The sequence below is a fragment of the Caenorhabditis elegans genome, chromosome X, assembly GCF_000002985.6.
Source record: "Caenorhabditis elegans chromosome X".
Taxonomy (NCBI): Eukaryota; Metazoa; Nematoda; class Chromadorea; order Rhabditida; family Rhabditidae; genus Caenorhabditis; species Caenorhabditis elegans.
This window is the reverse complement of record NC_003284.9, coordinates 5,228,417-5,249,350: the sequence shown is the minus strand read 5'-3', so window position 1 is coordinate 5,249,350 and position 20,934 is coordinate 5,228,417. Positions and strand designations below refer to the sequence as shown.

Genomic DNA, 20,934 nt, shown 5'->3' with positions numbered 1-20,934 from the left:
TAACCGACAACTGAGTAAGGCAACATACGTCAAACCGGCTACCGTATCTGGAAGCAAGAGGATGCTAGTGCAACACTGAGATACAGAACGATAGAGAGAAGAATAAGAAGCACAACCACAAATAAACACACAGGCGGTCGCAGAGGAAAATATCTGCCTGGAACTTGATGTTGCGCCACCCTTTCTCTCGCTCCTCCTGCTTTTTCTATACATCTTCACAAATCTGGATTTTTTCCGCCCTCTTCATTTTTCTTAGAAAAGCTAATGAAGGACGTATCAAAAAAATGGCAGATGGTACGGAAAAGGCAGTGAATTTCGGTGGGGGAAGGATGTGAGTACCAAAAAAAGAGGAGTTTGAAGCAAAAAACTTGATTTCATGACCATGAAGATATTCAAAAATATGATATAGATTGCGCAATAATGATAAGCCATTGGAATCCAGAAAAAGAAGACAATAACACACTTTCCTTTTTGAAAACCTATACTACTGCCAAAATTATTGAATTTTTAGGGTAAAACTTGGTAGAAGGAGAAGAAGGAATACAAATAAAATGGCGGAAACAGGCCACAAAATTCTAATTTCAGTACATATCATGTTTATTTTCATTATGGAAAAGAAAACACCTAGACAGTTTTGAGTTTTGAAAAAAGATCAAGTTAAGTACATTTATTGCATATTTCATTAGTTTAAATTAGGATTAGTCAGTTACCTGAAGACTGAAAACGTACCTACTTCATTTGAATACGAATCATAAACGTCTAAATGATACGAAAAGGTATGATATTTGAGAAAATGCTTGTTTTAGTTTTACTGCAAGTTGGACAAATTATATATTCTAATCATGCTAAAAAGTGTTATTTTTGAAACCTGAAACACAAAATTATTCTACACGTTTTCTGATTTTTTTTAAGTTAAAAAAATTAACTTTGAAAATGTGGAGCTATGATACACATGTACCAAAATACATTTTACTTATTATTAATTATAGATGTTAAACCTATTTCGATTTGTACATTTTTAAAAACTCAATAATGTCTAGGTTTTCCAGAATAAAAATGCATATGATGATAAATTATAAAAAATCAGCTAAATAAATACATATATTTGAAAAAATATTATTAGAGTGCAAAGGTAAAACACTATTTTTGTTAAGTTTGAAGCCATAAACAATTCTGAGACACAAAACGCTAAACTTCTGAGCAATGTAATAAACCAATCTTTAAAATTGAGTTGAAGACAAACAAAAAAAACAAAAGTAATCTAAATCTTTTGAGCCCACGCCCTGCGGCTTCGTAAAACGAGAATAAAGCGTTCATTCTTCCTGATTGGTTTTTTTGTTCTACTGTCACTAGCTAGGAGGGTAATCAAATCAACTTAAAAGTTTTACTAGTGACACCTAGAGCAGACCTCATTTCAAACTAGCAAACTGAAAAAGCAAATTAGTTTTTTTTGAGAAATCCAACAAATCTCCTTGGCTACAATTTCCACATGCCACTCACCAAGATGAAGTGGAAGGCGTTGCTTTTCTTTTTTTTTTGCCCGAAAAGTACTATAGATAACGGAAGCGAAATCTACTGGCTAATTTTGGTCTTCTCGACAATTAGAAAAGAGGCAAGAAATTGAAGTCAATTGGCTATTAATCAAATCATTTAATTTTTTCTGATTATAAGAATATGAAGCTAATGTGGCAGGGCTAATCAAAGTTTTTTCTCGCAAAAGTTTCATTTTTCAATCTCTGGGTAAATGAAACCGGCTTCCGCATATTGCAGAAACCGAGGAGAAACGATACATTTATATCAGAAGCAAAATAAATAATTTGCCAAATTAATTATCTATTAAACTGTTGTATTTTTATTAACACCTATTCCTAGTTGATTCTCAAAACATAATAATATTTTCATACTACAAAATTCTCTGGAGATAGATTTTCACACCAGAACATTCAGTGTATTTTGACTACATTAATTACTGGCTGAAAAAAATAAGTCAGAAACAAAATGGAAAATAGATCGAATGACAAAATGGAATAATAAAAAAGTTACTGGAAAAAAATCAAAACTAGAACTAAAATGTAAAACTTAGTCACTTAGAAGTTACTCAAAACGGTCAATTCACAATTTGGAGTCATGAATCGCGTTTGTCTGATCAAATATAGAGAACACGCTCAAAATTTGTTTACTGGTTTGTTTGTCAATAACACATCAGGGACTGGCCTAGAAGTACGGATACTAGTGGCCCAACCAATTCAAGTTAATACAATTTTAAGTTTTTAACATTCAACTACAAACAATTGAAGCGCAATTAAAATTTGAAACTACTAGAACACTTTCATATCGACCTCCAGAAAAGGATAGACAAAATTAAATTTTTATCATTTTTTGCCTGCTAATAAAATTTTAAATGTTTTTTGAAAACATTCACTACATTTTTGTTCCTGAAATAACTTTATTTAAAACACAATGAACACTGGCAAGCTGTAAAAAATTTTCTGGAAAGCCGACTGTTTTGAGCAAATCAACAAAAACTAAAGCTATCGACCGTGAAAATTCAATTATATCCGTTTGTTTTTCCTACGTATGTATACAAACTGAACAGCTAGAAAAATGAAAGAAAAATGAACCAAAGAAGCCTAAACTTAGTAGAGATCCGGTCAATAATGACTAGTTTATTTTGATAGTTTTCAACACGTCCTGCAGACCCAATCGCATTGTCACGGCGTTGGCTCGTCGTTTCAAGAAATCCACGTTCGATGTGCTGTCCGTGAATGCTTGTTTTGTACAGATTGCTATAACGTTCACTTCATCAGTGATGGAAACTTTAATGCAAGAGCCAAAGTGTTGGGAAAGGTCTTCGACAATCTGAAATTATTAATTTATACATTAAAAAGATTTAGTTTATCACCTGAATCACGCCAGCTGTATCATCATTTTGTGGTAGTATATTGACAATGAGAGCACCTAAACAATATGATCCATTAGTAATTTTAAATGAAAACTTAAAACTCACCAGTGCTACTCAATATTGAAGATAAGGTGCTGAAAGTTTCAGGATTTCTGAAAATTTTCGATGGGCATGGAATGATTTTAGAGTTGTCACAGGCATCCAGAAAAACCACCTCGTACAATTCTCCTGAATAGAAAACATTATAATAAAGCACATGAAAAAGCAAAGCTCAAAAAACCAGTACCATTTTTCTTGGCTTCCTTAATAAACTTCAGTCCATCAGCGGTGATGGTTCTCCGAGTATTGTCGTTGACTACATTGAACCACTTACGAGCAATGCCGACAACAACCGGGTCCAGTTCAACAACAGTTATGTTAAGCTGCAAATTAGTTTGTTTTTATGAGTATGTAGTATATATGAGGAATAGCTTACTTTAGGATTTAGTTGATGAAGAAACATATCCAAACTACCACCTCCCAATCCAATTTCCAGTATAGCTTTGCCATCATTATCAGAATCCACTAATGAAAGTGAGGACACGATGAATGGAGCGCTGATGAGAGCAGCAATCTGAAATTTTTTTAAAGTTATGTTAAGTGTATAGGGAAACGTAGAATAGTCGACGATTCTCGAAGGGTACAAAGAAAGTTTTTAGACCGACTTGTTCCAGTTAAAAGTGCTCCTTAGCTAATCAGTTTGTTGTAGAGGGCCGTCTCCTGTACTAATTCCGTTTTTTTTTTTTCATGCTCCATACAATTCCATTATTAATTATTTTTCCAAGTTCTCAATATCAATTTCAATCGATCAAATTATTTGCCTCAAATATTACATTCTTTGTATCTCCGGAGAGTGAGAGACACTACTGCACACTTGTTCATCGTGTACACTGACCGGGGCCGAAGAATGCAATGTGTGTGAAGTAATGAAAGTGATACGCGATAGAGCGCTTCTTTAAAACATGATCAAGTTGTTGTATCATGCTTATTTATTTTCTTGCACACAGACACACATACATACAGAGACCGAGAGAATGAGTGAAGATGAACGATGGGATTATGCGTATTTGATAAGTGTGCAAAGAGTTGTTGTTCAATGTGAAGAGCATAGAAAAACAAACTAACGTATTGTGCTCGAATCGAGAGATGATCGACCTTCCACATTCGCGTGTCCGAATATTCGAATGTTCGATCTGAAATGTATCTTTTTTATAGGGAATATATTGTAATTTCTCAATGAACTTTTCAAACTTTTAGGTTACTGTCCTTGTATATTTATACCTCTAAAAAGTTACTACTTTCCTGATCAAAAAGTAAATGCAGCATCAAGGGCGGAGCAGCGTCAAATTTTTTCAAATATGCATATGGCAAGTATCAGCAATTTTTTTTAAATTTGTTATTTTTATATGGCTGCATAAAATTTTTTAATGGTTTTTTATAGATTAAGAAAAAGTTTTAAAAATATTATATTTAAAACTCACCGCCTTGAGGAATCAGCCTCACAATTGTATCACTTTCATCCTCGAACCCCTTCACATACATGTGCCGTTCAACCATTTGACCGAGTTCCGTCTCCACTTTTTTATCCACTACCACATAGCAATTATCCGTAACTGTTGAGCACTCTTGTGTGATTATCGATTCTTCAAGTCCTTTTCTGAAATACCATTTAATTAACCGTTTTATCTACGCCATTTGTGCATACTTTTGATTCAGTAATTCTTCATCAAGACCGCGTCCATACTGCTCATCAACTAACACTTCTGCCGGAAGAACGTAGAAATACTGAAAATTTATTGAAATCCATCTCAAGGTTCCAGAAAAAAAAACTACATACCAAAACTAGGTACATGAAGATGCAAAATGAGAATATGAATGCAAAATACCTCTTTGTTGTAAGCGACATTGTGCGCGGTGGCTTTCTGAAAAATAATTTCGAAATTTAAATATTTTTTCACTTCAGAAACTAACTTTAAATTGAAAACTATCTCATTTGGTGTGTAAAGAATTCCTTGTGGCATCGAGTTTTTGTCGTTTACATAATATACCTAAAATTTGAAATATTCAAAAAAACTACATCAATTACTCGATATAAAAGAATGAATATAACTAATAGAAAATAAGAGTGCACGAGAAACGCGTCAGCACTAGAGTTAGCCCGCAGCGCGCGCAAGAGGGAGGTAGGGAGGAGGAGGACACATCCCGTCTGAGACGCAAAGAGTGTCCTACTCCACCCAACCTGTGAAGATGATTTGTGGTTACGTTCAGTGTGACGTAGAGTATTTGTTTTCCGTTTTTATTCACCCAAACCATTCTGTCCACGTTTGCTCTTCTTACTTTCGCTTCTCAATAAAATGAAAACGATGAGATGCGAAATATTGTTACTAAACAATTGAATTGTTATGTGTTTCCAATGTTTTCCACATTCTTCAGCAGTTTCTAGTGAATAATGGTTTGAAAGAAATGAGAGAAGTTACTCAAAACTAGTTTTTCTCATGTTATTTTTATTGTTTCATCCTAGGTTTCATGTTTTTTCTTTCTTTTTCTGATTTCTTTTGTTTTGTCGTCCGTTTTCTTGCCAAAATGCCAAATTGCTAAATAGATTTGGCGACAACAGATGGCTGGTAACTGACCGCCCAGCTGCATTCAATTAATGCTCTTTGTGCGGATCCGTGACCTCTGCCGGATTTCTCACAAAGGTTTTCTCCGGCGCTCCAGTTTTTTCCTTGACCGCCTCAGACGTTTTCCCTTCTAATCTCTAGTTGACTTTTTCTCGAACCACCTGCGTTCTCTTGTTGCTTGCACACTGTCCACCACTCTCTCGGTGGAACACTTTTCTTTTTTTCTTACTTTTAATTTCCTTTTCTTCAATTTCCCTGTGAAAGTTTCTTTTATCGCTTATCAGTACCTCCAATGAACTGCCAATTTAACTTTTTGAATTTATTTTATTTTTTGCCGTATATCAATTTTGTTCTCTTACACCTTTTTATTTCCGCAATTCAGATCTCGACAGAAAGATCATGCGAGATCCGGATAAGGTGAAAAGTGGGCCGATCTGTGACACGGTTGCCGTCATTGTGCTGGAGGAGAGCGACGACGGTGAGTAGTGCAGTTTGATTTGGTTATGAAACAATTGTGACTTCCTGAAGTTATTATCAAGACATAAAATTTTCTGAATAAAAACAGTTGTTCTTTGATACTTTAACTATATTTGTACCTGTTTTAACTGCGGATTAATTAAAAACTTGAATAGTACTTTCATTATTATTGTTTTAAGAAAAAATCATCTTTAGTCGCCTTTAAATATAAACATTGTACTTTGCAAATGTGGAACAAAAAAACACGTTATTTTTTTTCAGAAAATGCCCTACCCGATGTCCTCCATGAAGTTCAATCACCTCACACGTCCGACAATATTCCCACTTCATCTATCAAAAAATTTGCACGACCTCGTGGATGGTACAATCAGTCGGTATCATCTCCCTCCGAGTTCTTTTATCAGATTTTGACGACGGAGAGGGGAACACGAAGAATTGCCTACGTACTATCCGTGAGTTTTTCTCAGGTGCCAGGTTTCACATATTTGCTGATTTAATGTATGTGAGCAATTAAAGTTTACGAAATTTCAAATTATGAAACTCCAGGATTTTGTTAATTTTCTATTCTGTAACTTCATAAACATCAAAAACAAGCCTGTTAAATTTCTCAGTTTTGCTAAACATCTGAGACTGAGATCGTGACGAGAACCGAGCACATCAAAGCAATAACGTGCTCTTTTAAAATGGTGATTCTTTATTTTACAAAATCCCGATATGAACAAAATTTGCAAAACACATGATTTTTTTGTCATTTGATGTTGATTACTTCCAGTTGCTGACTAAATAGCCAAATAGTGTGCCATTACTGTTACCAGTTTTTGAATAATTATTTATTAAAATCCTATTGGCTATGTAATTTTTTATACAACCAACTTACTCAAGTAAAACAAATGATATAAAGATAAATTAATACATCGTAAAGGTAATAACTAAATTTAATTGCAGACATGGGAAGAAGATGAGAAAACATTGAACTTCAAGGCAGTGTCAATAGTTTTAATTAGCCAAAACTTTCATCCAAAAGCATTCAAAGAAATTCTGCTTGAGATTTCAAATGACCTGCGTACTCCAGAATTTTCATCTTCCTCTGAGCTTATTCGATTTCTCACATACGAATTGGTTGAAGAAGGGTCAACAATAGAAATTCGAACGAAAACGTTACATGTAGAATTGGGATTTGAGTTGATTCCAATATCACCGGTCACCGGAAAAGACGTTGCCATGCTTTTTAAAATGCTCGGTGAGTTATGTTTATTTTAATTTTTAATTTATCGACAGTAAACTATTACCAATACAATAAATGACTTGACAACATAATTTTTTCCAATATTATTTCTAAAAAGTTCCGTCTGACAAGAGAGCAATTTTTTTGTGAGATTTTTTTTCTTCATATTTTCTAGTTTTAGAATAAATTTCATTTTCAGGGTTTCAAAACGTCATAAAAATTATTCATGCACTTCTATCTGACTGTCGAATTGTATTAGCAAGCTCATCTTTAATGCGGTTATCAAGATGCCAAAACGCAATATTATCACTTCTTTATCCCTTTGAATATGTGTAAGTCAAATAGAATATTATCGAACATATGAACATATCTCTATTTCCAGCCATTCATGCGTCACAATTCTACCCGATTCGCTGGCCGAAGTTTTAGAATCGCCGACGCCGTTTTTGATAGGAGTTCTGAGCGAATTCGTCACGGTACGTTTGGTGGTTGTCGATCAAATCACAGCCAATTGTCATCGATTTCTTTTGCAGTCATTCGGCGACGAAAACATTGTCGTTTACTTGGACAATGGGGAAGTACATGTTCCAGATCATGCAGAAATCTACAAGTCGGACGATTACTACTACAATTCGCTACATCAACGTCTTCGGGATGTGATGTTCACGACGACAAGTCAGGAGGATTTGTCAATTCCGAATGAAGAGAGAATTGAAGTCGATGATTTTATACTGGTTAGTGAACAGGGATCTACACTAGAAATGCTCCCAAAACAATGAGTTTTCAATTGATCGATGTTTAAAAAAATTAATTGAAACATTTTCAACTTTTCGGTAACTAGTAGGCGCCCAAATCTAATTGAAAAATTCACCAGCAGAAATATTACTGTTTAGAAGCAAAAAACCTTTATTTCTTCTCAAAAGAAATTTTGGCTTCTCATCTTTATTTTTTCAGGACAAGAAACTGAGAGCATGTTTTATCTACTACTTTGCCGAACTCCTCTACGGCTACCAATACTACATTTTATACACTCGAATAAAGGGAAACTTTGAGAAGAAGCTTACAACTTCACTTACTTTTCACGTTGGTGCATTCCGCGGATTCCGAAAGCTGACAGACATGATGTCGAGTTCACTCTTGAAAAGCGTTTACTTTCAAACTTTTATATTGACAAGAGCACTGCCAAGACGGAAACATGACTTATTTGATGAAATTTCATGTTTCAAAGAATTGGATCAACTGATTTTCAAACAAAATTCAACAAGCTCGGAAAGCAAAAAAATCATTGAACACATCTCCTGTGAGCTGATACAAAAAGAAAGGTACATGGAGAAATGCTCTGCGCGGAAGCAGGAAATCTTCACTAAAATCCATTGGATCTCGGGGAAAGAGCTTGCTCAGAACAACAACAGCATTATTCATACTGTAAAACCGAAAATGCGAAGCAACGTCATTCTTCAAGCAATGCTTCCAGTTGTGAACACCCATGCAGAATATCACGCAAATCAATTTGAAGCTTATGCACATAGGATTGAAGCCCTGAGAAATTGTTTGGCAGCAATTTTCGAAGGCAAAGTGGCATTTGCTAGCAAATCATTGGATGCCGTGAAATCGTCAATGCGTTTTGCACCTCTTCGGATAGAATTATGCCGTCTTCTCAATCAGAAGTGTTCCCATGACAAGTTGACTGATAAACAGTTTGAAGATATTGCTCTTCTTATGAATGCAGCACTTCAAGCAGAATGCGAAGAAGACAAAGATGGTGTTGTCAGAAGTTTGATGTATCTCTCGAATGTTTATAGCAGGGTAAGTAAATTGTTAAAGCAGGCTATCGTAACGTTTTTTCCAAACAAACATTAACGTCAATTTTTGTAAATTTTCAGAAAGTTGCTCAAGGTATGCAGCAGTATATGTACACGGCTGTGCAAGAGCATAAAGTTTGGAAAAACCAACGTTTTTGGACATCTTGTTTCTACTATGAAGTTCATGAAATGTTATTCTCGGAGATGTTGCAGAAAGATCGAAAAATAGTAAGAAAATTATTTATTTTTTCTCTGAAAAAATAGATATTTTTTCAGACTGAAAGCCTGTGGTGCCATACACTTCGTCCGTGTGCAATGGAGATGATTAACACCGATGACACTGATCAGGAAGAGCTTGTAAAACAAGAAAATGAGATGATTCAAGCTCAAGCGAAACACTTTGCGAATATTCTTATCAGTTTGCAAATCCCCTTGTCTGAAGAGTTTTTCGAACACGAAGATGCTCATCGATCTGTGCTCAATGAAAAGTGTAAATGGATTGTCAATACTTTGGATTCAATTTTAGGAGTCACCGGAAGAATAAATGGGTTGTCACTGTCAAGAATACAAACATATGTGGAAGCTCACGTAGAGAGTTTACGTGATGTTTATGTCGAGATGTCAACAGGAGAGCATTTGAAGAAGGGCAACTTTGATCCTGTACTTGCACATGGAGAATTCCTGATCTCCGATCCAATTGATTGCTATCTACTGACAAGCATCGAAGAGTCGGAAATGTCTCTGAATCGTCTGGAAAATCTTCTCCCAGCTGATGGATCCCTCTTCTTGACTAACTATCGTGTCATTTTCAAAGGCAAATCGGTGGATATTAATGGTTGGTTGATTTTGTTGAATTTTACATTGAACATATTAAAGCAATCATTGAAAAGTTTCAGCAACAAACGGAACAATCGTTCAAACTATACCATTATACTCCATGGAATCGTTCAAGAAGCTGACGAATAAGAAGTTGATTCCTACACAACTCATTGAAAAGGTATGTTGGGTGGAAGTTTTCGTAATAGATGTACTCCATAAAGTTTGCCGAGACCTATTTCATTCGAAAGCTTAACGTCAGTCTGGGTCACCACGAAAGTACATTAGTTCACTACTCTGAGGATCTGAAAAATTGCACCAAAACGAAACAACTTTCAAATTTTTTTTCCAAAGTAGGAAACTTTTCCTAACTATGTTTGAGGGACTTCGACAACCCGCAAAACATTTTTAAATTGAAATTTCAGGTGTTTAAAGTTGAGTTGCACCGATAGAATTTTAATAAGGACTAGTCTGATTGTAAGCTTCCAAATAATATACGTTTTGTTTTAAAGTCCGTTATTGAGAATGTATTGAGAACAACTTTTGGGAAACATCTACTGTCAAGATTTTACATATAGAATAAAATCAATTTGAATTATTACAGGGTGTGAAAATTGAGCACATTATATCAATTCGGTCATCATGTGCTTCTTCAATTATTATTGCATTCGACGAAGACGAGATCAACAATATGGCGATTGAAAAGTTCTTAGAAGTCATTGAAACCAATTCGCACAACAGTTTTGCATTCTATAACACCAGAAAAGACATGAAAGTGGTTGAAAATGGTAGTCACAAGTTTGGAACTTTGAATTCTGCAATTAGAGGTTTTACAAAAAAGAAGACAGATACTCGTCGGATACGAAGCCATTCTTCCCATCGTGGATCTATACAACTGTCGTTTGATAAAATGGGTATGGTAGAGAATTTAGAAAGTTTGGAAATAATTGTATGTCTTTTTTCAGAAGAGCTTGATTATTTGAAGAAAAATGCTCATATACGATATGCAGTTATTGATTACCCACGAATTGGACTGAATTCAAAAATTGTAAAGTTGAGGATGTCACATTCGAATTTGGACTACACAATTTGCCCGTCATACCCTGGCAATTTTATCGTGCCGAGTGAAACCAATGAGTCTGAACTTGCAAAAGTGGCAAAAGGATTTGTGGAGCATAGGCTGCCTGTTGTTGTTTGGATGAATGAGAACGGAGCGCTTTTGGTCAGAGCCAGTGCATTCACCTCTATTGATATGGTCAAGAAGCTGAAAAAAGTTGTAAACTATAGGCGGAATGCCTCAAAACTTACTGGAAGCATGACTGGAAGCCAACAAACTCTGCATTCAAAAGCTAGTAGCAACGAGGAGAGCTCATCAAATATTGTTGCAGGCGCCGAGATTAAAAGTGCAGAAGTTCAGGTAAGATATATAGCTATTTCACCGAAATGTATTGTTTTTTCAGATGAATTATATTGCGAAGCTATCAAACTCTTCACAGCGAGCTGTATCATACGCTTTGCCAACTCAATATGCCGATAAATTCAGCACATTTAATGACGGATGTACACTAACCCAAAATAATGGTTTTACAACCTCTAATGCTAAATATGACTCTGTGTCTATTTCAGCCAACGGGTTTCCAACCACTCGTATCCATCGGAAGGCGCTCTATGTGCTTTTGGAAAAGGGACATGGTGTCAAAATTCCAATAGATTCTAATGCGGAGGCTATTATGGTGCGGTCGGTGAAAGAGTCCGAGCTGAGGCGATCTCTGCAGAGAGCTCGTCAAATTTGTAGTTCCGAGTTTCAAGTGGAGAATAGAACATCGTTCCTTGAGTCTTGGAACGCGTCGAATTGGCCGCAATGTGTATGTTTTTGATTTTTTCGAGATTTTTATCATATTTGGTTATATTAGGATTTTTTAATTTTTTTAAAATTAAGCTAGTCAATCCCAAAACAACTGCCGAAGCAACGTTCTGAACAAGTACACTATTAGTAAAATTATGAATTTTCTTTATATGTCTTTCTGAAGGCAACCAATTTTTGTCATTTTTGGTTTCCTGTCGGCTATAACTGTATTATAGTTAACGTAATAACGTGTGATAAACAACCAAAATGTGCTATGCGGATAATATTTGAATAAAAGCAACATTCTGACTGTTGGCTTCTACATGGGAAAATTGGCCGTATTGTTGATTTTAGCTGAAATTAGATCATTTTTCTTGAAATATTAACCAATGAAAAACCATGAACAATGAGAAACCATGAAAGTCAATGAAAGAAATGAAAACCCAATACAAAATTTTGAGAAGTTTCTAATACTTCACATTTATAAAATACATCTTCAGGTGTCACGAATGATTGAACTTTCAAATTCGATTGTTGCTCTCATGAATCTCTACAACTCGTCAGTAGCTATTTGCTTAGAAGCGGGACGATCGATCACAACCATACTCTCGTCACTCTCTCAACTCTTGTCGGACCCCTATTACCGAACATGTGACGGATTTCAAGTGTTGGTCGAGAAGGAATGGCTAGCGTTTGGTCATTACTTTCATAAGGACACCGAGACGAGCTCGCCCTCTTTTATATGTTTTTTGGATTGCGTGTATCAGGTAAAACTAGAGATGACAACGCAACACAAAACTTAATGTGTGTATTTAGATTTCTCAACAATACCCAACTGCATTTGAGTTCTCCTACTTTTACATCAGCTTTTTGGCATACCACTCTACTGCTGGCTATTTCCGAACATTTATCGATGATTGTGAAGAGAAACGGCTACAGTCCGATGCAAATGAGTTTTACCTTCCGGATAATCTTGCCACCATCAATGTCTGGGAATTTATCAAGCTACGCAATCGTGTCAGTGCCGCATTCTATAATGAGTTGTACGAACAAATCGGCGATATTGTGATTCCATCGAGCTCTATACCCCAGATTCATATGTGGCCATTTTTGGCAGAAACACATTTGAAATATGGATCCCCGTATGATATTGGTGAGCTTGTATTTAAAAAAAATTATATAATATCTGAAAATGTTCAGAACCGGCTTCGCATGAACAGCAGCTAGTTGACCCGGATTATGAAGAAGAAGAAGACTGGTCGAAATTGAACAATACTGATATTGATGAGCGACACTTGAACAGACGCGTCAGATCACCGGAACGAGATCCTGCTAACATGGACATGATCCGACTGTTGCAGAAAAGTTATTTAACTGAATTATTTGATGCATCAGATAGAAAAACTACGACAAACGGAGAATCTAATGGGTAGGACGGCTTATTTTGTGCCTTTTGCCTTATTCTATCGTTTTCTTTCAGAAAGGAAACTATTCATGAACTGACGCCATTCACAGTAGGAGCAAGGCCGGTTCAATGTTGCTATTGTACAAATATATTAACAAGATGGAGTAAAGGTATGACTCGTTCGTAAAAACGTGAAACTAGCTGCAAAGTACTTTGTGTTAATCCTGGCTTTTACTGTTCATTCAAATTTAGTCAACTTCACTTCTAATTAACAAATCTGTGAAACTTGTCACTTGAAGCAGCCAGTATAACTGGCTAAGAAAGGGTCTGAAGGTAAAACCGGTCTTTTCAACGAGAGATGTTTCAATTGAAAGCCCATGCTGAGAGCTGAGAAACGGATGAGTATAAAATTCAAGCTGTGAAAGCTGCGGCGAGCTTCAGTGCAGCAAGAATGGAGTACTGTCAGTTCCCTAGGGCGGTTGTGGTGTCAGACAGAAATTAGAAACAAATTAGGCATTTTCAGACGCTTCCCTAGTAAGATCGTGGCGAGACCTCCCAAGTAAAACACCATGCTCATTCAAAGTTATATGCCATAATTTCGCGAAATTAAAACATAACCATTTTTAATTCGTTTCAGCTGTTCACTGCAAGAAATGCCGCATTCACGTTCACGAAGGGTGTGTGAATCGTAACATTACAATAGGTAACATCACGCATACCTGGGATGCAAAGCCATTTGAAGACATTAAGATGCCCTCAGGAGCTATTCAAATAGGCACCCCACAAGGTAAGAAATACGTCAAGTTGTTTGCTATTTAAAATCTCATTTCTAGCTGAAAAAATGCTCCACAGCCCAAATAATACGTTGACTCGTGAATCAATGTCTCCACCAACTGCGAACACAATTCCTCCACTTTGCACTGGATACTTGAGCAAGCGAGGAGCCAAACTTAAACTTTGGGTGCCACGATTTTTTGTTTTGTACCCGGATTCTCCGAAAGTCTATTACTACGAGGACTTTGAGAACTGGAAAACTGCTGAGAAGCCATCAGGATGTATAGATCTGGTGGACTTTAAAAGTTTTAATTTAGAACAAACTGGCCGGAGAGGTTTGATTGAGGTATTTAGAACACTAAGGATAATTTTAACAATAAACAATTTTTAGCTTCATATGAAAAACAAGACGCATCGACTACTCTCTGAAAATATCAATGAAGCAATTAGATGGAAAGAATGCATTGAACAAGTTATTCGTGATTAGCTTCCTGTTGTTAAAGCATATATTTTTGTTTTCATCTTTATCCAATTTTTGAGAAATGTTCCTTATCAATTATTTCCAACTCGGTGTACAACTAGCGTAAATCTACTCAAACTCAGTACATTTGCTAAATATGATTTTCTAGTCTATTATCATTTCTAAATCCAGATTCTTTGCTGCCATCGCATTTTGATTATGTATTGTATTTTTTTCTCAAACTACAACAACGGGTGTATTACAACCAGTTAAACGGATTGCTGTGCAAAAGATAAAATAAATTATTGCCATTTGTTTTGCTCTTGTTTGAACTAATGTTTACAGAAACTGAACGATCAAAGTTTTTCAGTTGTTTTTTTTTGACAGCGCCTATTCCTTCTTACATGCTGCAAGATAGGTGTGATCTAATGAATTGGGAAACACTTTTCTTCAACTGATCTTGCATATCTCAGGATGCAACCTTATAAAAGTTTGCAAGTTTATACTTCTCAAATTAGAATTAACAGGTGGCCGACAAGGACATAGGACAGCTGAGGACTTAAGATTTCTGGTATAAATTAAGATTCAATCAAAACGAAATTGACAAAAATTTAGCATTTTAAGAAATTTCGAGCAGTGTTAAATGTTAAAACCTTATTAATTATTAAAAAAAGAGATTTCTATAGACCTGGGATTTTGGATCTTGGAAAACTCTATTGCTCACAATTCCCCCATTTTCTCTTTAACGGAAAAATACTACTGTTCCATATTCAATGCGCACTCTGATAAACGTATTGTACAAAAGTACTGAGTTTGAATATAATTGCCATTTGAAAGTTATCCAAGTTAATTGTTTATTTCCAATCCAATCTCTCTGAAATGGTGAATCCTGAATCCCTAGAAATCCCAACACTTATCGAAGGGCCTAATAGAACGAGGACTCTTATAGATTTTTTTTCAGTCGACCACATGTTCACCTCTTCTTTGTAGGTTGCCGATTTACAACCTGTAGAAAAGTCGAGTGTTTTAAGAGATGGGAAAATGCAGCAAACTTTGGTTTGAATGATATATGCCACTTCGTCTAAACATCAAATAACACAAGAAATGATTAATATTCCATGAAAGTTGATTGCAGAGCATTTTTTTCAAAATTGGAAAATTCACTAACGTGAATATTTTGAAAAATTGATTAAAACAACAAAGAGGAAGGAACACAAAAATACAGAGTGTAAATACTGGCTCTGTTAATCTTGATAATGTTGATATCTTTTATACTTAAATTCTATGAAATCTTTTGCAGTAAACAAATACTTTCACAGCTTCATTGTGATTCATTGTAACAAATTGTAATATATAAAACATCTGAACCATTTCCTTATCAAAAATAGTACCATTTTGATAATTTTGCCAGCTCTAACAATTGAAATTTTTACAGTCATCGAAAAATTAATCTGCTGTAACATTTTAAAGGTTGTTATTTCTCTCTTAAAATTTTCTAACCATTTTAGCTGGTTTCCGATAGTTACTGCAACATTCAATTAATATTTATTTATTTTATTAACATTTATTTATCAGGTTGTCCCATAAGTTTTTGTACTTTTTTTCAAATATTTTTCCAAAACTTCTAGAAAGTTTTAAAATTTTTTCATCGTAGGTCGTGTCAAGGTCGGGTCGTCCCCTTTCAGAAAAGATTCATTTCATCCATTTCTACTTTGCCACGATGACAATCATCAAACTTGAACGTCGAGACGTTAGATTGCTTCTTCTTTATGAATTTCGTCTTGGTCATTCAGCAATGGAAGCGGAACGAAACATATGCGGTGCGATGGGTGAGGGAGCACTCTCTTATAATACAGCAAAGAGTTGGTTTCAAAAGTTCAAGAACGGCGACTTCAGTCTCGAAGAAATAGAACGTTCTGGGCGACCGGTAGAGTTAAATGAAGAAGACCTAGTGAAGCTGGTGGAGGAAGAGCCTCGTCTTAGTCTTCGTGAAATGGAAGAGAAGCTTGAGTGTTGTCATAGCACAATTGCACGTCACTTGGGTCGCCTTGGTTTTACTTCAAAACTTGGAACTTGGGTGCCTCATGAACTTTCGGCATCACAGAAGCTCACTCGGGTCAACGTTTGTACTCAACTTCTAACTTTTCGTCGAAAGTTCGATTGGCTGAACAATCTGGTTACTGGAGATGAGAAGTGGGTGCTCTATGTTAACCATTCCAGAAAACGTCAATGGCTTCCGATCGGTGAGAAAGGAATACCGACGCCAAAGCCTGATCTTCACCCAAAAAAGATTATGATCTGTGTCTGGTAGGGTGTTCAAGGACCCGTGCACTGGGAATTGTTGCCAACTAATAAAACTATCACTGCTGATTACTATTGTGCCCAATTGGACCGAGTTGCAGAAAAGACCAACGGAAAATATGAAAAACTATATTTTCTTCACGATAATGCTAGGCCTCATGTCGCCAAGAAGACTTTCCAAAAGCTGCAAGATCTTGGTTGGACTGTTTTACCGCATCCACCATATTCTCCAGATCTTGCACCAACCGACTACCATTTGTTCTTGTCTCTCAGTGACTACATGCGCGACAAGCAATTCGACGACGAAGAGCATCTCAAAACTGAACTCTCCACTTTCTTCTCATCGCGTTCGCCGGATTTCTTCTCCCGTGGCATCATGATGTTACCTAGTAAATGGCAACAAGTGGTGGACACTAATGGTGAATACTTGTGTGAATAGTACTACTTGTCGCTTGAGAGAAATAAATTTTTTTCAAAAAAAAAATAGTACAAAAACTTATGGGACAACCTGATATTTAATTATTATTTATTTATTTAATTAATATTTATTTATTTAATTAATATTTATTTATTTATTTGATTAATATTTATTTATTTAATTAATTAATATTTATTTATTTATTTAATATTTATTTATTTAAATATTTAATATTTATTTATTTGTTTAATATTTATTTATTAATTTAATTAATATTTATTTATTTAATTAATATTTATTTATTTAATTATTATTTATTTATTTAATTAATACTTATTTTTTTAATTAATATTTATTTATTTAATTATTATTTATTTATTTAATTAATATTTATTTATTTAAATAATATTTATTTATTTAATTAATATTTATTTATTTATTTAATTAATATTTATTTATTTATTTAATTAATATTTTTTATTTAATTAATATTTATTTATTTAATTATTATTTATTTATTTAATTATTATTTATTTATTTAATTAATATTTATTTATTTAATTAATATTTATTTATTTAATTATTAATTGTTTATTTAATTAATATTTATTTATCATTACCTATATATAAAAAAATAGTGTCCGTTTGTTAAGAAGTGACGTCATAGCTTACACAGGCAAGGCGTTTTCGGCTGTTGGAGGGATATTAGTTTGGGGTATTTAATTATTATTTATTTATTTAATTAATATTTATTTATTTAATTAATATTTATTTATTTATTTGATTAATATTTATTTATTTAATTAATTAATATTTATTTATTTATTTAATATTTATTTATTTAAATATTTAATATTTATTTATTTGTTTAATATTTATTTATTAATTTAATTAATATTTATTTATTTAATTAATATTTATTTATTTAATTATTATTTATTTATTTAATTAATACTTATTTTTTTAATTAATATTTATTTATTTAATTAATATTTATTTATTTAATTGATATTTATTTATTTAATTTATATTGATTTATTTAATTAATATTTATTTATTTATTTAATTAATATTTATTTATTTATTTAATTAATATTTATTTATTTATTTAATTAATATTTTTTATTTAATTAATATTTATTTATTTAATTATTATTTATTTATTTAATTATTATTTATTTATTTAATTAATATTTTTTATTTAATTAATATTTATTTATTTAATTATTATTTATTTATTTAATTAATATTTATTTATTTAATTAATATTTATTTATTTAATTATTAATTGTTTATTTAATTAATATTTATTTATCATTACCTATATATAAAAAAATAGTGTCCGTTTGTTAAGAAGTGACGTCATAGCTTACACAGGCAAGGCGTTTTCGGCTGTTGGAGGGATATTAGTTTGGGGTTAGTAGGGGGATATGGGCGGGGTACTGTAGTAGTACTGTAGGAGTACTGTAGGAGTACGGTAGGATTACTGTAGTTTAGGAAAAATTGAGTTTTTGTCTTTTGAAGAGATATAGGTTTGGAGTTATTAGTGGGATATGGTCGGGGTACTGTAGTAGTACTGTAGAGGTACTCTAGGAGTACTGTAGGATTACTGTAGTTTAGGAAAAATTGAGTTTTTGTCTTTTGAAGAGATATAGGTTTGCGGTTAGCAGTGGAATATGGTCGGGGTACTGTAGTAGTACTGTAGGAGTACTGTAGGAGTACTATAGGATTACTGTAGTTTGGGAAAAAAAGACTTTCCGTCTTTGGAAGGGAAATTGGAAACTTCGGGAAAATTCTGAAATGTTCCAGAACCTTCTGGAAAATTCTGAAAAGCTTTAGAACCTTCTGGAAAATTCTAGAAAATTCTGGAATGTTCCAGAACCTTCTGGAAAATTTAAAAAAATGTTGCTGCGAGATCTTCGTGGCGAGACCCATCGTGGCAAGACCCATCGTGGCGAGACCCATCGTGGTGAGACTCATCGTGGGAAGGCCCATCGTGGCGAGACCCATCGTGGCGAGACCCATCGTGGCGAGGCCCATCGTGTTGAGACCCGTCGTGGTGAGACCCATCGTGGGAAGACCCATCGTGGCGAGACCCATCGTGGTGAGACCCATCGTGGGAAGACCCATCGTGGCGAGACCCATTGTGGCGAGACCCACCGTGGTGAGACCCGTCGTGGTGAGACCCATCGTGGTGAGACCCATCGTGGCGAGACCCATCGTGGCGAGGCCCATCGTGTTGAGACCCGTCGTGGTGAGACCCATCGTGGGAAGACCCATCGTGGCGAGACCCATCGTGGTGAGACCCATCGTGGGAAGAACCATCGTGGCGAGACCCATTGTGGCGAGACCCACCGTGGTGAGACCCGTCGTGGTGAGACCCATCGTGGTGAGACCCATCGTGGTGAGACCCATCGTGTTGAGACCCACCGTGGTAAGACCCAAAATTAAAAATATACCTTTAATCCTTTTTTAATTTAAATTTTCTGTGAAAAATATTTTGGCGGGAAATTTAAATTTTCTGAAAAAAATATTTTGGAGGGAAATTTAAATTTTCTGAAAATTCTAAAATTCTGGAAATCTAGAATCTTCTGGAAATTTCGAAAAAATTCTCGAATGTTCCAGAACTTTCTATAAAAATTGGGATAAGTCTGGAATGTTCCAGAACTTTCTAGAAAAATCGGGAAAATTCTGGAGTGTTCCAGAACTTTCTAGAAAAATCGAGTAAATTCTGGGCGTGTATGTGTGTCAAATACTTTTAATGGTGCCAGTCGTTGCCCGCGCCGTAGGCGCGGTCAGCGGCTGGTTTAATCAATATTTATTTATTTATTTAATTAATATTTATTTATTTAATTAATTAATATTTATTTATTTATTTAATATTTATTCATTTAATTAATTAATATTTATTTATTTGTTTAATATTTATTTATTTATTTAATTACCAGCCGATGACCGCGCCTCCGGCGCGGCCAACGACTGGCGGAGTTTAAAATGTATAACAAATAGATGTCCTTTTAATCATTCAAAAATGTCTCATTAAAAAAAGTTGAAACTTCATCGATTAAATCGCATTTTCCCCTTCCATGGTATACGATTCAGAAAATTCAAAGAGGCAGTTAGAATGTTCTGATTTTTCTACTAACACATTATCATTATCAGGTTTTCGAAAAAATTCCACAGAGTTGCAGTTTTTTTAACAAGTTAATAACTTTCCTTAACTGGAGAAGTCTGAATAATTAACTACTAAGTTCTTTGAATATAGATGTAACGAAACAAATAAAAACTCCTACAGTTATAGGAGGTTTTAGAGCATTTCAGAACTTTTTTGAATTTTCCAGATGATTCTAGAACAGTCTAGAATTTTCTTGAAACTTCCAGAAGGTGCTGAAACAAAAAAATTGATTCCAGAACAAAAATTTGGATTTCCCGCCAAATGTTTTCTTCAGAAAATTTGAATTTCCCGCCAAAATTTTTTTTCCCAGAAAATTTGAATTCCCGCCAAAATTTTTCTCAGAAAATTTGAATTCCCGCCAAAATTTTTCAAAGAAAATTTGAATTCCAGCCAAAATTACTTTTCTCATAAATTTTGAAGTTCCCGCCCATATTTTTAAGGGTCTCACCACGATGGGTCTCGCCAGTTCCAGGTGGTACTTAAGCTAACAAAAAGTTTCTCAGAAAATTTGAATTTCCCGCCAAAATTTTTTTCTCAGAAAATTTGAATTTCCCGGCAAAATGTTTTTCACTGAAAATTTGAATTTCCCGCCAAAAATTTTTTCTCAGAAAATTTGAATTTCCCGGCAAAATGTTTTTCACTGAAAATTTGAAATTCCCGCCAAAATGTTTTT

General features: G+C 34.4%; 2 protein-coding genes, 2 non-coding genes and 1 pseudogene across 5 annotated transcripts; 3 read left to right on the top strand and 2 right to left on the bottom strand.

Annotated features, from left to right (window-relative positions):
• Positions 1 to 58: 58 nt before the first annotated feature.
• Y34B4A.14 lies at positions 59 to 191 on the top strand. The gene has a single exon (NR_071010.1). It is a non-coding gene; the product is annotated as an Unclassified non-coding RNA Y34B4A.14 (non-coding RNA).
• On the bottom strand, positions 73 to 207 carry Y34B4A.17. Its single transcript, NR_071009.1, has one exon. It is a non-coding gene; the product is annotated as an Unclassified non-coding RNA Y34B4A.17 (non-coding RNA).
• A 2,221-nt stretch (positions 208 to 2,428) lies between these two features.
• Y34B4A.7 (Methyltransferase-like protein 13) lies at positions 2,429 to 4,989 on the bottom strand. Its single transcript, NM_076488.9, has 10 exons — positions 4,913 to 4,989; positions 4,779 to 4,863; positions 4,647 to 4,726; positions 4,423 to 4,598; positions 4,067 to 4,134; positions 3,378 to 3,515; positions 3,189 to 3,324; positions 3,008 to 3,130; positions 2,903 to 2,958; positions 2,429 to 2,859 (listed from the first exon to the last, which is right to left on the bottom strand). The coding sequence occupies exons 1-10, from the start codon at positions 4,960 to 4,962 to the stop codon at positions 2,662 to 2,664; spliced, it is 1,110 nt and encodes a 369-aa protein (NP_508889.1). The 5' UTR covers positions 4,963 to 4,989; the 3' UTR covers positions 2,429 to 2,661.
• Positions 4,990 to 5,942: 953 nt separating this feature from the next.
• Positions 5,943 to 14,682, top strand: mtm-5 (Myotubularin-related protein 5). Its single transcript, NM_076487.4, has 21 exons — positions 5,943 to 6,040; positions 6,301 to 6,491; positions 6,985 to 7,279; positions 7,464 to 7,596; positions 7,647 to 7,740; positions 7,798 to 7,998; positions 8,219 to 9,070; positions 9,148 to 9,294; positions 9,343 to 9,901; positions 9,963 to 10,063; positions 10,487 to 10,796; positions 10,848 to 11,299; positions 11,343 to 11,463; positions 11,509 to 11,747; positions 12,229 to 12,495; positions 12,545 to 12,881; positions 12,929 to 13,157; positions 13,209 to 13,303; positions 13,771 to 13,920; positions 13,967 to 14,253; positions 14,299 to 14,682. The coding sequence occupies exons 1-21, from the start codon at positions 5,962 to 5,964 to the stop codon at positions 14,392 to 14,394; spliced, it is 5,235 nt and encodes a 1,744-aa protein (NP_508888.2). The 5' UTR covers positions 5,943 to 5,961; the 3' UTR covers positions 14,395 to 14,682.
• A 1,405-nt stretch (positions 14,683 to 16,087) lies between these two features.
• H28G03.5 lies at positions 16,088 to 17,107 on the top strand (annotated as a pseudogene). The gene has a single exon. A coding segment is annotated over exon 1 (1,020 nt).
• Positions 17,108 to 20,934: the final 3,827 nt, after the last annotated feature.

What these genes read in the sequence shown, in the direction of transcription:
- Y34B4A.7 (NM_076488.9), bottom strand. Translation starts at nt 4,962, where the DNA reads ATGCCACAAGGAATTCTTTACACACCAAATGAGATAGTTTTCAATTTA. An exon ending in TCTTCATGTACCTAGTTTTG is followed by an intron (nt 4,727 to 4,778) that starts GTATGTAGTTTT and finishes ATAAATTTTCAG; the next exon opens with TATTTCTACGTTCTTCCGGC. An exon ending in TTCATCAACTAAATCCTAAA is followed by an intron (nt 3,325 to 3,377) that starts GTAAGCTATTCC and finishes ACTAATTTGCAG; the next exon opens with CTTAACATAACTGTTGTTGA.
- mtm-5 (NM_076487.4), top strand. Translation starts at nt 5,962, where the DNA reads ATGCGAGATCCGGATAAGGTGAAAAGTGGGCCGATCTGTGACACGGTT. An exon ending in AAGTCGATGATTTTATACTG is followed by an intron (nt 7,999 to 8,218) that starts GTTAGTGAACAG and finishes TTATTTTTTCAG; the next exon opens with GACAAGAAACTGAGAGCATG. An exon ending in TGCAGAAAGATCGAAAAATA is followed by an intron (nt 9,295 to 9,342) that starts GTAAGAAAATTA and finishes ATATTTTTTCAG; the next exon opens with ACTGAAAGCCTGTGGTGCCA.